Source organism: Glycine soja, chromosome 10 (genome assembly GCF_004193775.1).
Source record: "Glycine soja cultivar W05 chromosome 10, ASM419377v2, whole genome shotgun sequence".
In the NCBI taxonomy this organism is placed as follows: domain Eukaryota; kingdom Viridiplantae; phylum Streptophyta; class Magnoliopsida; order Fabales; family Fabaceae; genus Glycine; species Glycine soja.
In genome coordinates, this window is record NC_041011.1 from 30,450,945 (window position 1) to 30,467,600 (window position 16,656).

Consider the following 16,656-nt stretch of genomic DNA (forward strand, 5'->3'; position numbering starts at 1 on the left):
GGCGTCTTCTCTCTCTCTTCCTTCTCCATTCCGCTGCCATTCATCTTCCGAGAAGCAAAGGAATCTATTGATGAAAAAGATCTTAGGCCTACAAGCTCCAATGGAGCTTACATCAATAAGTCATGTAGATCCTTCTAGTTATTGTGAGAATAGTCACCTACATGACAAGTCAGAGGCTCTGATTGGGCATCCTTTAATCATAAAAGAAGTGACCAAAGGTAATTATTGTTTGAATCTTCTACCATTCTTTTGGAATGAATTTTAAAGAAAATGTATAGGTTAGATGTATCTGCATTTCTTTTGTATGTAGATAAAAGACACCCTTTATTGGTATATGATTTCTGTAAGATATGATTGCCTATCTAGATTAGTTAGGCTTACTAGAACATTGACAGAAATAATCTACCAATGCTCCTGAATCATTTGAAACAATGGTGTGGACCACTGAACTTGATGGTTTGGTTTCATTAACAAAACAACTAGAGCTTATTGTATTTACACATGATATTCCTGTTGATGGAGATAATCTTTTTACCTAAACTTGTCAACCATTTTGCTATATTTGCGCTCATCTAGTTACACTCTTCCCTGGACAGCCTGCATTTATTTTTATGTTCTATCCGGATATGTAAATAACATGAAGGCATGTCTCTCCCGTCCTGCATTCTTTCACTGATTTCAACTTCTTGTGCCCCTTCATATAACTTTGTAAGTTCTTCATTTCAAAAGAATGCAGAGTAAGTATTTTGGTTAGAATTTTTGGCTCTACTTCAGTGTCTTAATTGGAAAACTTGAAGACATATCATCCGCAGAAACAAATATTCTCTTTGTTAGTCAACCACATGTTCTTTGTATCCTCTTTGCCTGTATGGAGTTTATTATGCTTCAAACTGCAGGCATCATGTTAAAAACACCACCCATTCTGCTAAATTGTGTCAAATTTGTTATATGTTGCTAGGATGAGATGAATTGGACCGTGTTTATGAATTCATTGGGTTCACTCTTTCCCAAAGTTGGAAGTTGCATGGGTTATCTTTTTCCTTTTCTTTCATTAAGCATTCTACTTAGTTGCAGAAATATCATAAAATACACGTGTGAATTGTGCAAGCTTCAATGGTTTGGTTGTGGAGATTAAATAGTACGCCGAACATGCTTTTAATATGTTGGATTATCATTTTTTTGTACTTTCTTTTGCCCCTAGTTATTACCCTTGCTTAAACTTCCCTCCTTATGATGATCAATTCTCCTACTCATGGCTTGGTTCACCTCGGCCAGCTTGTTGTAATCTTTTATAATTTCAAAGCTTTAACATGATCAATAATTGTTCTGCCAATATGATTTCTTTGATAAGATTGTTCAAGACTAATTTATATGATTCTCCGTGACAATAAATCTTATATAGTTGTATTAGAGTTCTAACAGAATCATAAAGAAGATGAGATATTTGAGAGGAAGAGAATTTAACAGAGAGAAATGAAAGTGATATTAAGCCACTCAACAGTGTAGTACAATATGGAATTCATAGACCAGAAAATTCAGTTATAACAACTAACTAACTCACTTTAGCTGAGAGTGCAGTTGAATACTGCAACTCTCTATATATTACTCTAATAAATTGTAACCACCTAAGAATGTTTAGTGAGCAATGACCTGAATAGGAGTGTCTACTTTTATAGTCATAAAGAAGCAAGAGCTTTCCCGTCATATGTTTTTTATCTGTTACAGAACCTAAACCAACTCTGGTAATCATTAGTTAGAACAAAATGCCTACATGATGTCATGTACATTTTGGAGAATACTCGCATAGGTTTTAATGTTGGGCTCCTATGCTAAATTGCATTATGGCTTGGTTCTATACTCTATGGGTAGAAGAGAGCAAGTTGAAGAAATTCTAAATTCTTATGTATAAAACTCTTGGTTCTCATATATTGCTTATGTGGATTTTGATCACAATTTCATTTGAAAGCGCATGGTTATATCTAATCAATATATAGCATCAACAAAGAAAAAAGAATATTTGTTTAAAACATTTGTCAAAATCCAATAACTGACCTTTTTGTTTCTGCCTGTTGGTTTCATATGTAGAGGAATGCTAGCATGCCCAAGTCAAGAAGTTTGGCATCATGCCAAAGTGAATTTTATTCATTAGATTTCTTAGCTTTTCAATGGAGGGACAAATTTTTTTTCTCTTTCTTTTATTCATTAAGCTGTATATGCGAAGTTCTAATATTTATTTTCTCTTCTTTGGCTTTTGGTTGCTTCTCTGCGGCAGATTTAGTTGCAAGGTGTAGGGAGTACCTCTACCTTGGTGGTTTGCTTTCTTCTGGGTTGTCCATTCATCAATTGTACTCTTCAAGTTTGAGGTAACTAGCAATTTTCTTCTATTCTTTTAGTGTGACTGATAAGCTATATTATTAATAGAACCATCATGTATTAGATATATTCTATTCTGGATAATAAGCAAGTAAATCCTAATGTTGAATGATCCCTTGGTCCAAATGACTACATAAATCAATATGAATTAGAGCAATATACTACTGACATAGTACATAAACAAGTCATATCAGCATTAGGCATAATTTATGTACTGCCCCTTTGTTTATGTACTACTGACATAGTACATAAACAAGTCATATCAGCATTAGGCAAAATTAATAAGCCTTCATTCCAAGAAAGAAAATAGAAATCAACATAGAGACTTGGAACCATAATGCCTTCTTTTCCAGTTTATAAACACCTTGGTACCCCCCGCAATATTTTAATGGAATCAAGAATTTCTTAATTAAGCACAGGAAAAAAAAACTCTTAACACTCGCTACATACAACTAAATCCATATTTTGGGAGTGCCCTAGCCTACGAGGTTTGGCATCTTCTGCAGTAGGACTTACAAATGGATTAAGGATAAGCCATAAATACACTGTGCCACTTTCAGTAAGAAACTAACAACATAAATAATATAAACAAATCCACATTAGCTCCCCATTGCCTCTCACCACAATAAACAATGGTCAACTAGGAAAAAAAGGATACGAAGAAGATTCTGCTTCTCCTTGAAGATTATGATGGGGCTCTTTCTTCGATAATTAAGATGAGGATTCTTTATAGGTATTCTTTCTTGAACTAATATACAATGAAACATTCAAACATAAATTCTAACCATAACATACATTCATTCTTCAGAATGTGATGCATTAGAGTTTCCTGGGTGCTGAAAGTTTAAAAAGTAAAAACTATCAGGAAGTGCCAAAAATTAAATTTTTTCTACTCAAAACCAAAATGAAAAAAGAAACAAAGCCACAACTATTTGAATATACAGCAGATGTGACATATTCCTCTGCTTATGATTCACACACTCAAGTATCTAAATCTACCTTTTATTTAGAGGTTACGTTTTAGGGAGAAACTCTTTTTTTATTAGTATTTATAGTACCATATGACAAATAAAATTCCCTGTTTTATAGCTATTGATTATTACTTGTTGAGATCCATTGAAATTTTTACCAAAACAACTTCAATAAATAATTGCCTCTTATAGATTTGTGTTGTTGTTGTTAACATCGGTTTTTTTGAAAAAACTGATGTTAACGTACATTAACATTAGTTTTTTTTTACAGGAAACCGATGTTAACTTTTAACATTAACACATACATTAATATCGATTTTCTGTAAAAAAAAAATGATGTTAACGTACGTTAATATCAGTTTTTTCAAAAAACCGATGTTAACTTTCAACATTAACACATTTTTTTGGGTGTAATTTTTATTATCAACATCGGTTATTTAAATAACCGATGTTGTAAATTTAACGTTAACATCAATTTTTAATTTTTTAAAAACTGATGTTAATGATAATACATTCAACAACAGCACTTTCAACATTAGTTAAAAATCGATATAAAAAGTCATAAATAACTGATATAGAAAACATATTTTCTAATAGTGTCCCCTCAATCAAACACGTCAAAATTGACACCACAACACCATTCGAGCATTAATCAACAGTACTACATTCAGTTACTTACAATGCAAGGCAAAAACACTAAGGTTCTCTCAATTTATGAGATAAAGGGTTCACCCACAAATTAAAACTCTTATTTCTTCATTCGGAAATCATTGATCAATTTATGCTCTTCAACTTCCCTCCGATATCACTTGCCATGAGACTGAACAATGCCAACCGAACCCACATATAGCCGCATCATTAAAATTGAGTTAGATTATATTTAATGACAAGGACTAAACTGTAAATTTTTTATGTATAGTAATTAAAACAAAATTAATGCAAATAAAGGGACAAATGATTAAATAAACTTCAGAATTATTTTGTCGATTGCTATTATTAAAAAAAAAAATTAATAATTAAAAATTAATATTTGTCGATAAAAAAATATAAATATACTAAAAATTAATAATTCTTTCTTCCATTTTTTAAGATGCAAAATTATGCTAACCTTACATCAGGCCATCAACAAGCCTCAGTGCGCATGCAAATAGAGTTGTGAATATTGATCAACCTTATATCAGACCACCAAGCCGATGAGGGTTGCTTAAAAATGAATACTTGCAGGAATAATATATATCTATTTTAGAAATGTATTTCTGGAATTATGTATCATAGTTTTGAAATTATATTTCTGTAATAAGTATATATTATCTAAAAAATTGATATTAAAAAATAAACGTTTATTTTATATCTCATTTGTTAGTTTTATATTCATCCTATCATTAACGATTTTTAAATTATTTCTATTTTTTTTTATCGTATCTTCATTGTTCTTTTAACCTTAATTTTGTAGCCGGTATTCATTATATAATTAGGGACAGAACTACATAGATTGAAACATATGCAATAATATTCATTTCCCCCTTTGAATTACGTTCACAGAAAATTATCACTGGTATCAGCACATCTATCTATTTATTTAATATTATGTTTAGTAAAAATTCAAATACACTAGAAATCCAAAATGAAAGCAATAGTTATTATATTACTTTTTTATATAAAGTTTTAGTTTTTCCTTTATTTGTGTTAAAAAAATTTGTTTACCGCAATAGCTATTAATAGAAAGAATTAAAATATATCATACAATATTTTTTTTTTTCATTTTACGATATAATTTTGCTTTTAATTAATTTTATACAGTTATATAGATAGAAAGAAAGTGCATTTATTTTAAATTTGGAATGCTTTTAATTGGTTTTATAAATTGTTTTAGGTTTAATATATCAGTAGGTCCTTAAATTTTTTTCAAAATTGTTAATTAAGTCTCTAAATTAATATATACATATATATATATATATATATATATATATATATATATTGGAATCAGGTTATTTATCTTGTAAAAATTGTCATTGGATTTCTGGAATTAGTTTATGGGTCTTCAAAATTGCAAGAACAATAATAATTTGCGCCGATTTTACTAATTCCACTATCTAATTACAAAAAGTATAGAAGGTGATGCACATAATTACAAACGTTTGTTTTTAATTTAGAAATCTAATTAAAAATACAAATAATTAAAGGATGGTGTATTCAACCATAATTTTATTTATTGTAAAAAACCATTATTTTATTTATGTTAAGATATACATCAATTTTTTTTTATGATGCGATAAATTTTTGGCCCCTCATAAAATTTTATGGTTCCATTCCTATATATAATAATGTATAGGCTTAATTACAAAAATAATTTCTTATCTCAACTTACTAAACCAGCCTTTCTCTAATTTAATTCATTAATATAGTCTCATTTTTTTTTCAATATAACTATTTCAGTTTCTTATCTCAACTTACTAAACCAGCCTTACTTGAATATTGTTTTTTTTTTTTTCTTGTGTAAAAAAAATATGATGTACATTGTATAATAGATGGTAAGGATAGTATGCAAATGAGGTTTAAAGAATAACGACGACAACAACAACAACAACAACAACAATAATAATAACAACAGTACTAAAATGTAATTTCCATTCCTTTATTTTTTCAAATTCGCAATATTTTTAATTGAAATATTTTATCTCCCATTTTTTTAATAAATCTGCAATTTAGTCCACTTTTTTCAATTTCAGACTTAATTATGCACTTTTTAATTCTTTTTTTTAATAAATTAAGTTTGTTAACAATTAAATAATTAAAAAAAAATATCTCGTGGATAATAAATAAACACGTGTCAGAAAATATTTACATAGTATATATATTAACGTTTGAAATTAATCACAAGGACTAAAGTTGTAAATTTTTTAAAAGTGAGAGACGAAATAACTCAATTAAAAAATAGGAATCTAAAATTGTAAACTTTTAAAAAATAGGGGATGAAATGTCTCAATTAAAAATTAAGAAAACTAAAATTGTAAATTTGAGAAAATAGAAGGATGAAAATTACATTTTAACCGAATAATGAAGATGAGACATACCTTAAAATGTGGTGACACATGAAGGAAAACACACAATATTACATGCAATATATGCAATATTATACAATGAATATGGGGTATAAAATTAAGGTATGAAGAACAGTAAAAATAGCATGAAAATAAGATTTTAAATAAGATTTAAAAATCACTAGTGATAGGATGAAAATAAGACTAACAAACATGATATGTAAGATAAACAAAAATTTTCTAATACCAAAAATGTGTTCTAGAATAATATATACTTATTTTGAAAAATATATTTCTGAAACAATGTATCATAGTTCCAAAAATACATTTCTGAAATAGACATATATTATTCTGGAAATACATTTTCACAAAGAAAAAATGATTCCTAAGGGGTGTATCTCTTTAAGGAAAAAAGATATAATGAAGAATTAAAATGTAAAAAGGAGAAATGGGGTGTACTTAACAAAAAATGGAGGTGTACTTAGCAAGTGGCTACTTGTAGTCATAAGCAAAATGCAATGCATTTATCATATTTCTTATTTAAAATTAAAATTTGAATGTTAATTCAAAATTAAAATTAAATTTGAAAGAGTTTTTATTTTTATGCAAAACTAAATATTTGAATTTTAATTTATATCTTAATAAAATTTTAAATAAGAATAATTACAAAACTAGGATTTTTACTAAGAACATTTAAGAATTGTAAACAATTGTACTCGAGAAATGCTAGCAAATTGGTCAAACCGACATTGATGGATAATCAATTAAAATAACCTATTTGTTCTGGAGTAACATCTCGGCATTACTAAGATCGAGATATCTTCAAAAGACTAGTTCACACAGGTCAAATTCTCGAGTGAAACTTGATAGAAGTTGATCACTTCTATAAATAAGTCATTGACTTGGCAACAACATTTCTGGAGTAGCATCTTGACATCACCTAGACCAAGACAGCCTCAGGAGATCAGCTCACGCAGGCTAAATTCTTGACTCAAACAGATCAAGGCACCCAAGAACAACTCAGGCTAATCAAGTCAATTATCCTCCAACATTGGATAGAAGGTACACATGCTAGATGCATGACCAAAACCTGGGTTACGAAGCCCACGTGACCCCTCACACAATATTTGTCATCCTAGCTATATAACATTTTTCCGCCTAAATATTGGTTATATAAGATGATTTCTAGTATGTTTCTAAATTAACTACCGTTAATAAGTTAACAGAATGTGATCAACCCTTACTCTATATTTCAATATTAGAATTATTTTGTTGGAATATCATTAAATTACTAAGAAAACTTGTTATTTTCTAGGACTAAATACAAAAATTATCAAATGATGATGAACAAATATGATAAAGATACATAAAATACATAAATATTAAATAATATCCAGATCAAGATAATAATTATTAGTTATTATATATCTTTATCAAGTTTAAAATAATATTATAAGAGCATATTATATGCTAGTATTCAATAATTAGCTATTAATTAATAGTTTGACATGTTTTAGCAATTGTAAAAAACCTATAAAAAAAGAATTGCAAAAAATATAATTTAACAAATGATCAATCGGACTAATCCGATCTGGGTCATTGGTTCTGGGCAAACCTGACTGAGTCAATCCGGGTTGACCCTGGTTAACAGCATCTCTGGTCCAATAGCTTAACCGGACAGGTTAGACTACCGATTCCCACTACAACCGATCAAGTCGGTCTAGTTTTCACAACTATACTTCTAATAAAACTAATAAATAGATATTTGCGGATAAAAAAAATCATGGGAATTTTTCATTGAAACAGCCACTTACCAAAGATGACACAAGGCACAACCAACTCATGAGGTCAAACACCAATTGCTGCTCTCATCTTTGCGGCCAAGGTGATGCACATGATTATTGTAAAGGCTGTTGCCATCACCTCACTAGGAGCATTATTAGAATTTAAGTTTGGACTTAATTTAAGTCCAAAAACTAATAGAAAGAGAATTTTCTCCAACTTACATACAATATTCAAACATATTTTAACTAATTTGGAACTTAAGTTGTTCCTAATAAGCACCGATACTTCCTACTGGTATGTAACCTTATTTCCATCATTTTAAAAATTATGTTAATCTCATTTCTCCTCCAACAAACACCAAATTATTTTCATCCACCTTTCCCCCTAATTTCCACCTACCATACAAGGGGTTAATTTTCTATTACAATCATACTTTCGTAAATTAATTTTTGAAACATTAAAAACTGAAATTATTTTTCAAAATAAGGATATATATATATACACACACACATGAATAGGGAGTGTTCAAGTATAAGAGTAAAAAAGCAACTGCCTAGAGGAAATTGGCATTGATCTAATCCCATGGAGCACCAAACAAAATAAGTATGAACAGCCCATTTCAATTTTGTGAAAAACTGAGTATATTTCGAAATCTATTTGTACCCTTTAAAAAAAGTTTGGACATTTCAATGCACCAAATGTAAAAGGACTGAAGAAAGAAATTTAGGGTGAGCTGAAATCAATGGATTTCAAAACACACTAAATTTTCAACCTAGAGGTATGCCACAACTACAAGTGCACATATCTTATTCCAAATACCTAATTTCGAGTCCATTGCACATCAATTTTCATGAGAGCATTCACAGGCAACGGTAATGGTTAAAATCATCTAAACGGGTCTCTGAAAACCACATAACATAATCTTCTATCATCGCACCAATAGTGTAGGCATATCTTTTTTTTATTATTATTATTAAGAACGTAATCACTCGATTTAGGGTTTAATCATACTTAATGATTATCACCCCTCCCCAAGAATGTATTCTGCAGAGGGATCAAACCCATGTCTCTCCTCACAAACTTAGCACACCTACTACTTGGTGTGTATGTAAATCTTTTATACTAATGCAATGCCTACTTCCTTGACTGTTATTATTCATATTTTAACATTTTTTATTTAAAAAACTTGAAATTAAAAAAAAATAGCCATACATATTAAATGCCACAAATCTAATGAAAAAAGTTCATCTCCTAGACAAGTGAAATTATGGGGAGGATAGAGGAATACACTAAGATCAATTAGCACAAACTTTCAGCAAGTAAAAAAGGAATAAGTTATAAGAGCATCCTGAAAAACCATTTTACACTTTTAGAGAGAGAAAAATTACTTAATTCTGCTAGCTTCTAGAGAGAGCTTTTGAAAAATAAGATATTACTTCATCAAATAAATCTCAACCAAACATTTGCTAAGTACTTGAATTCTGCTCAATCTCACATTCCTATTTCACAGTCACCACTCATCAGCGTATTAAACTATCTTATATCTGAATTTAGACAAGCAAAAGCTAACGATTAACATACTAATGCGCTTAAAAATTACTAACACAGTGACACATATAACCAATACGACTAGCATCAACTTCCATCCCTCGGAAGGTTAACTATAATTGTCGAATGACTATTGATATTGATACAGAACCAGGGTTCAGAGTAGAGAATTTGAAACGATCGGGATGGAGAATGATGGCAACTACAAAAGAGGGTCAGTTGACAAAGCTATACAGAAAACTAGAAAATGAATTACAAAACTACTGAACTATAACTAAAGGAATCCTACAACAAAAAATATCTCTTAACAGAAAAATGGACGACCAGATGAATTAACATTCTGGTTACCTACCTACTTCAGCAGCCACTAGGTAAAATTTTGCTTCAGCAATTCATTCAGCCAAACTTAGCCGCCACATCATCATCAACACTCCCTGAAATGAGAATTACAAATATCATTTTTTGTACATACAATATTGGTTTCAAATTAGAAGTCAATTTGAAATAAATGTACAGATTGTATCAAACCACACACAAGAATGGTGCAAACAAATAAAACACATTTTTTCCCTTTATATTTTAATTACTCCCAATTCTTGGCAGTCACAACTGTATCATTTGTATAGAAGGACCATTAACCATGCTAGTAACTAAACCAAGAACAATGCAATTCAAATTCCTTTTCTCTACCAAAGAAACCAGTTGATTTACTTATCAAAATTTTCAAGAATGCCTGCTCCCAAACAAAACAAACTCACATAGGATGCACTGGGATCAAGAAAGTCAAATAGTAATGAACAAACTTTCCAAGCACATAATAGACCCTTATTCTTTTCGAAAGTTTTTTCTTCAGTAGCCTCAGATTGTCACAAGACAATCATTTCTTTCCTTAAATGTTTCAAGCTGGGTAAAATCTTATGAGTTTAATTTACATGCACTGTCAGTGTAAAAAAATTTGCAAACATCCTATAGGAATTCGATTGGACAATTTGGCAATATAGTAAATTTTGATTGGCTGTGCCTGCATAAAAGTTTTACACTGACAAATGCATATAAATTAAATTCAAGTCCTGAGCATCCTTTTCCTGATTGTGTTCTATTTTGATAGTCTGCTGGCATTTTCTTTATAAGTTTCTATTTTCCCTAAATATCTTTGGCCAATTAAGGTTACAGAATAATTCAATGAACCATCAAATCATAACCACAGCTGAATAACTAAGATGATTGATAAAGGCTCCTCTAAGTCTAAAGTGAGAGTGTCTTTAAAATAAGCAAGGATGCATCCAGCCTTGTACTAAGATCAGAAGCAACTTAGATCTAAGTATGAGTGAATTCACCATTACTCTCTCAATTTACAAACAAACTCACTTTTAAGTAGTCTTTTACATGATAAATGGATCCCCAAGCATATTTTTTTTTCTTGAAGCTAATGCATACCCCATCACGAAAGCATAAAATAACTATAGCCTAAAAGTGAACCTATCCAAGTGAACCAATCAACATATTGAGCACAAAATAGCAATTGAAGTTACCTACCAATCATATGAACTTCAAAATTGGAGAGATCAAGATGCATCTCCTGGTCCTGTGTTGTGGCAACAGACGAAGCTTTGAACAATGCACTAGGAGTATAATTAAGCTGGTAATTTACAAGTATTGAACCAAATATGTTGAACTTTTGAGCACTACTACAAGCAACCTCTGCATCAACACACTTTTTAAAAACCACTCTTGCCCGGCTGCTTACTGTATCAACTTCTGTCTCTGCTTCCTTTAGAGGTCCAAAATGCCTAAACATTTTGTTTAGGTTTGTTTCTGAGGGAACAGAACCCAACTCAGCAAAGTTCATAACAAGTTCAGCAGGGGCATTCTCATCTATATAACCAGGAGGTTTTGCAGGAGCCTCAATATGATTGTTGTTAGAATAGTGTTTCTTGGAATATGGCCTATGACTAACTTGAACAGGCTTCCCTGGCTCAGCAGGAACAAGTTGATGGTCTTTTTTCCTGTTTCTCCGTGCTGGTTGTGATGGTTGTGACAGTTGCACTGGTTTCACTTCACTGCCATCGTCAATGACCCTGTCTGTCCAATATGTGTCACTCATATCATCAAATTCAAATGATTCAGGCAATCCAGCTGGGGGCACTTTCTTCCTTTTAGTACCAACTTTTTCTTTACAAAAGATACCTTTTACAGAATCATCAGCCACAACTATCGAATTCCTGAAATCAGAGAAGAAGCTTACAATAGGATTCAGGAAGTTGTAATCTCCAAGGGGTTCTTGTGCCACCAAATGAAGTGAAGATAGCAAATTGTCCAGAGATGAATACTCTGTTGGAGCAGCCATACTTGACCTCTGAGCCTCCTCAAAAGAAAAATCAGTTCCATTCCCAGAAAAACCATCAGTGCTTCCATCTGTCTTTTGAGACCGGTCACCAGAACTCTTCACCGTAGAGGGTGAACCAGTAAGTTTACTAGCAACCCTACGAATACGGTCACCAATTAAAAATGACGGCTTTGTGGTATTAGAAACTTTTGCAACAGAAATTGTTTTTCTTCCATCTGGCTTCCCAAAGTCATCAGCATAGTGATCAACAGTCCTCCTTTTCTTGGAACGGCCAGGTGAAACCAGATTATCAATTACCTTCTCCTCAGACCAATAATCACCATCAGGAGAGTCTGGAGTCCCACCCATTAGTTCTGACAAGCTTCTTTCCTTCTTTGTTTCATGCATAATATCCTTCAAATTATGTTTCCGTTTACGGTGAGAGCTGCTTTGGTTTTTTAAATTTCCAGAACCAGCTTGACCATCATTCTTGCTTACAGGCGCTGCATGATTATTCTCATCATCATGAACTAAGGAGTCCATGTCATCATCAAAACCTCCACAATATTGTAATTCTGGCAAGCACGAGTAACCTTTAAAGCGATAGAATGAAAGCAGTTGAGCCTTAGCAATCTCAAGCTCTAAACGATCAAACCCACCAGTTGGCAATGCAGACAGTGTTTTCAAGTATTCTACAAGATTACCAGGTGAAAAAGAGCTGGCATTTAGAGATTCATCCACCCCATGTCTGGCACTTAGTTCTGATCGAATCCCAGTGTTTTCTACCGTCTGGAATTTAATTGAGTCATAGGTATCTTTAGGTATACAAGAACATGCCAGCCCATATTCGGCTCGTCTTGTGACTTCATCCACAGCACAATCTACAGCATTCTGAAATGATTCTGAAGTGCTCTGCTTTTCAATGGAGGAGAAATGTGTCCTAAAAGGTTTTAGCTGGGATTCTTCATTCCATGCAAATGTTCTATCCCCAAAATATGCTACCAAATGGCAGTCCTTTTTATAATGCTTCATTGCCTTCTCAGATGAATCTGAGGGATCAAATATCTGTCCAGGCCACCATGGGTGGCTTCTCACCTTTCCCCAAACCATATCAGACACAGAAAACTCACCTTCCTTTTCTATCGGTAGCAAATATCTTGCATTATGCAATGATTCCAAACACATTGACTTCATTAATGATGAACGTCTCGTGACTCTTCCCTCTACTTTTCTCTGTTCAGCTTCAATAAATTCTTCAACTTCAACTTCAAATTCCTGACCTCCATTTGAACCAACCTGCTCAGAAATGCCAGTTTGTACTTCAACATTTGGCCTAATATTAGACTCATCATAGATTTCTTCATGTCCAGCGTCCATCAGTGCAAGGTTATCCTGGTCATCAATTTGAGTGTCTTCTCCTACAATCACAAAATTGCATCAGCATCTAAAGTTTTCTCACTCTCAAAAGAAACAATTGAACCAGCATCCACAGAATTACAAGGATAATTTTATGGAACCAAATGAAAATTTTTATTTTTGGTTACAATTTCATTTTTGACCACTGATCAAGATGGGAAATAAGCAGTTATGAGATCAACAGAGATCTTACCTTCAATCTCTGAAGTGTGGTTCGTTGTTTTAGTACTTTCTGCTTCTGGTTGACCTCCAGCTTCTACTTCTATCCCCTTATGCAAACCACATTTTTCAGCATCAGAAACATTCTTGTTTAATTCTTCTTCTATTGTTGAATCCTTATCAACTCCCTGCCCTGTATCTGAACTAACTTGTACATTCTCTCCTACTAACAGGCATCCTAAAGCATTATTCACCTCGTGATCTGAGGCCTCGGCATCTGGTGCATTTGTGCACTCAACCTCAACGTCCACCACACTAGGATCTTCAACATTGCTAACCTCAGTCCCCACTTCTTTCTGAGCTCTACTATCCAAAACAGACTCCTCCAGTAAAGATGGAGCATCAACTTCTCCACTTCCAACTACTGCTTCATCCCTCTCTTCCCTCCCCAACACCACACTATCCAACTCCATTCCTACATTCTCACTCCTATCTTCTTCGGATTCCAAACACCGAGAGTCCCCACCGCCTACCCCTCCAGACCCCACGTCCTTAACCAAACCTTCCCCGCCATCAATTGATCCACCACCACTCAACTCATCACCATTCTCATGAGTGCAATCACCATCTATGTACAAATCAGACCCCAAAACCTCCACCATTACTTCCTTCCCATTACAAGCCCCACCCTCCCCAACCAAGTCTGCAGTGAATGAACCCTCCATCAGAACTACACCCCGACAATCCACAGACCCTTCTAGGGTTTCAACCCTCACTTTCTCCTCGTGAGTCACTGTGGTTTCTGATACTCCAGACAAACCCTTCTCTTGTTCCTCCATGGATATTGTATCTAAGAAAAATTAGAACTTTCAAACATTCAATAAACATAAAAAAAAAACCGTTCTGCGCTCTTTTCACCCCCAAGAATTTGGCAAAATGTAAATGACCCAGATGAAAAAACTGCACAGATTTCTCCACTGCGAGTGCGAACAGACGAAGGGTACAAAAAAAATACAATTTTGCATGAAACCCAGAAGAGAAAATACCATAAAGATTCAAACTTTGATGCCCATCAAAGAGAAACGAACAACAAAAAAGAAATGAGTGAGTACCAGGGTTAGATCTTGTGTTTGTTGGAGTGAAAAGTATGCTGAGGGTTTCGCGTAGGTTTTTAGAGAGAGAAAGAGAGAGTGTGTGTGTTTAGAGAGAGAAAGTAAAGTCACGATTCTTAAATCCGGATACAACTCATCCTTGTCCTTTTCGATTTTCAACCAGCGGCTTCGTTAAGATAACATGCCGGTGTTGGGGTGTCTGTCACCACCAATAGAGTTTTTGGCCTTTAAATTTTTTGATACGTGGCACTCGCTTATTGGACCACGGTTGGTGGTAAAATGTGAAACTGTAATCGATCAATTGAATTAGTAAGTGAAATCTGGAATTCGGCTTTTCAATTTCTAGTGTTGTCTATGATTTATAATTTATAATAATAACGAAAGAGGATATCATTTGTATTAATTATTTTTATTTTTTTATGATCATTTTATTCTTAAAAATATTAAATATTACATACATTCTAATTAAACTGACCTAAACTACTCACTCTTCCAAATCGTGATTCAAACAATTTTTCCGCCCCTTAAATTACTAGCGACCACAATTTTTCCATTCATTTAGCCTTCTGACTTCACTCCTCTCTCTCATATGATTGCACATGAAGAAGAGAATTCTTAATTTTAGCATTCGTATGTATTTACCGTTTCCCTTCTCTTCATCAATCCACTGAAATTGGAGATATTATAATATTGTCTTTCATATTATATTCAATTTAATTTGCTCTGCCTGTAAAATTCAAACTCTTAATCTATCATACTAATTTTAAATTTTCTTTTTATCTCTTTAAAAAGAATTCTTATTATATTTCAACAATTTTTTAACTGGTATTTTTTATTTTAGTTTGCTTTTCAGTGAAACACTCTGACCAGGCTGACATGACTAGCAAATTACTTGCTAGGTCATTTACTTTTGACTGTCGCATCATGCACTACATTATTGCTCACATTTTGCTTCCTCAGTCTACAAATCTTGCCCAAGCCTTTGAGGAGGATTTGATTCTATTGTGGGCCCTTCAAACTGGTCGTCAGATCGACTGGGCCCATCTTGTTCGGTACCGGATGCATAAGGCATTACGGGCCAATGCACCTCTGCCATATCCCCACCTTGTTACCCTCTTTCTTCATCATTTCAATGTTCCTTTGGATGACGAACCCTTTGTCAAGGTTAAAAGGTCTTTTTCCATTGGTAAAAGGTCTTTTTCCATTGGTGCTGGTGTTGTTGCCTCCTTTGGTTACCGAAAGGACATGGATGGTCAGTGGGTTCGCTAGCAAGATTTGCCACCGCCTATTCCCGACGAGCATACACCATCTCCTCCACCACAAAGGAACGCTTCCTCTTCTCTACTGACTGAAATCCTTACAGAGCTCCGCGATCTTTAAGCATTTGTGGGTGAGCATTTTGATGTGATGGATACTCACTTTGATGGGATGGATACTCGTATCACTAGGCTTGAAGAAGATATGAGTTTCATCAAGCGTTGCTTAGATCCCCCAGCCGATTCTTAGTTATGTTTCTTATGTTTCATGTCCTTAGTTTTATGGTTATTTCTTAGCCTTGTATTTTTGGCTTTTAATGCTTAGTACTTTGGTTACTTTTCTTGTGTTCTTACTTGTCTTGGATGTTTTCAGTTATGGTTGCTTTGTGTTTGGATATTTTAGCCTTTGTTTGGCTTTTGTCTTGGTTTGATTAGACTTGCTTGAATTATGTTATGGATTAAATCAATTGGATTATGCTATGGTTTATCATTTTCTGGATGTGTTAAGCTCCTAATTTAGTTCTTTTCTCCAAACTTTTTTGGCTTTTTGATGTTGCCAAAGGGGGAGAGAACTTAAGGGAAGAATTTAGGCATAAATTACAATCTTAAGGGAGAGTAAGGAATGAGAGCACGCATTATCAATTGTGTATCATTTATCTTCATTTCAGA

The 16,656-nt window shown here is 33.1% G+C and overlaps 1 protein-coding gene across 1 annotated transcript; it reads right to left on the bottom strand.

Annotated features, from left to right (window-relative positions):
• Positions 1–9,742: 9,742 nt before the first annotated feature.
• On the bottom strand, positions 9,743–14,867 carry LOC114370298. Its single transcript, XM_028327605.1, has 4 exons — positions 14,732–14,867; positions 13,654–14,469; positions 11,255–13,462; positions 9,743–10,152 (listed from the first exon to the last, which is right to left on the bottom strand). Exons 2-4 carry the CDS (start codon positions 14,456–14,458, stop codon positions 10,115–10,117), a joined length of 3,051 nt encoding a protein of 1,016 aa, XP_028183406.1. The 5' UTR covers positions 14,459–14,469; positions 14,732–14,867; the 3' UTR covers positions 9,743–10,114.
• Between the last annotated feature and the right edge of the window lie 1,789 nt (positions 14,868–16,656).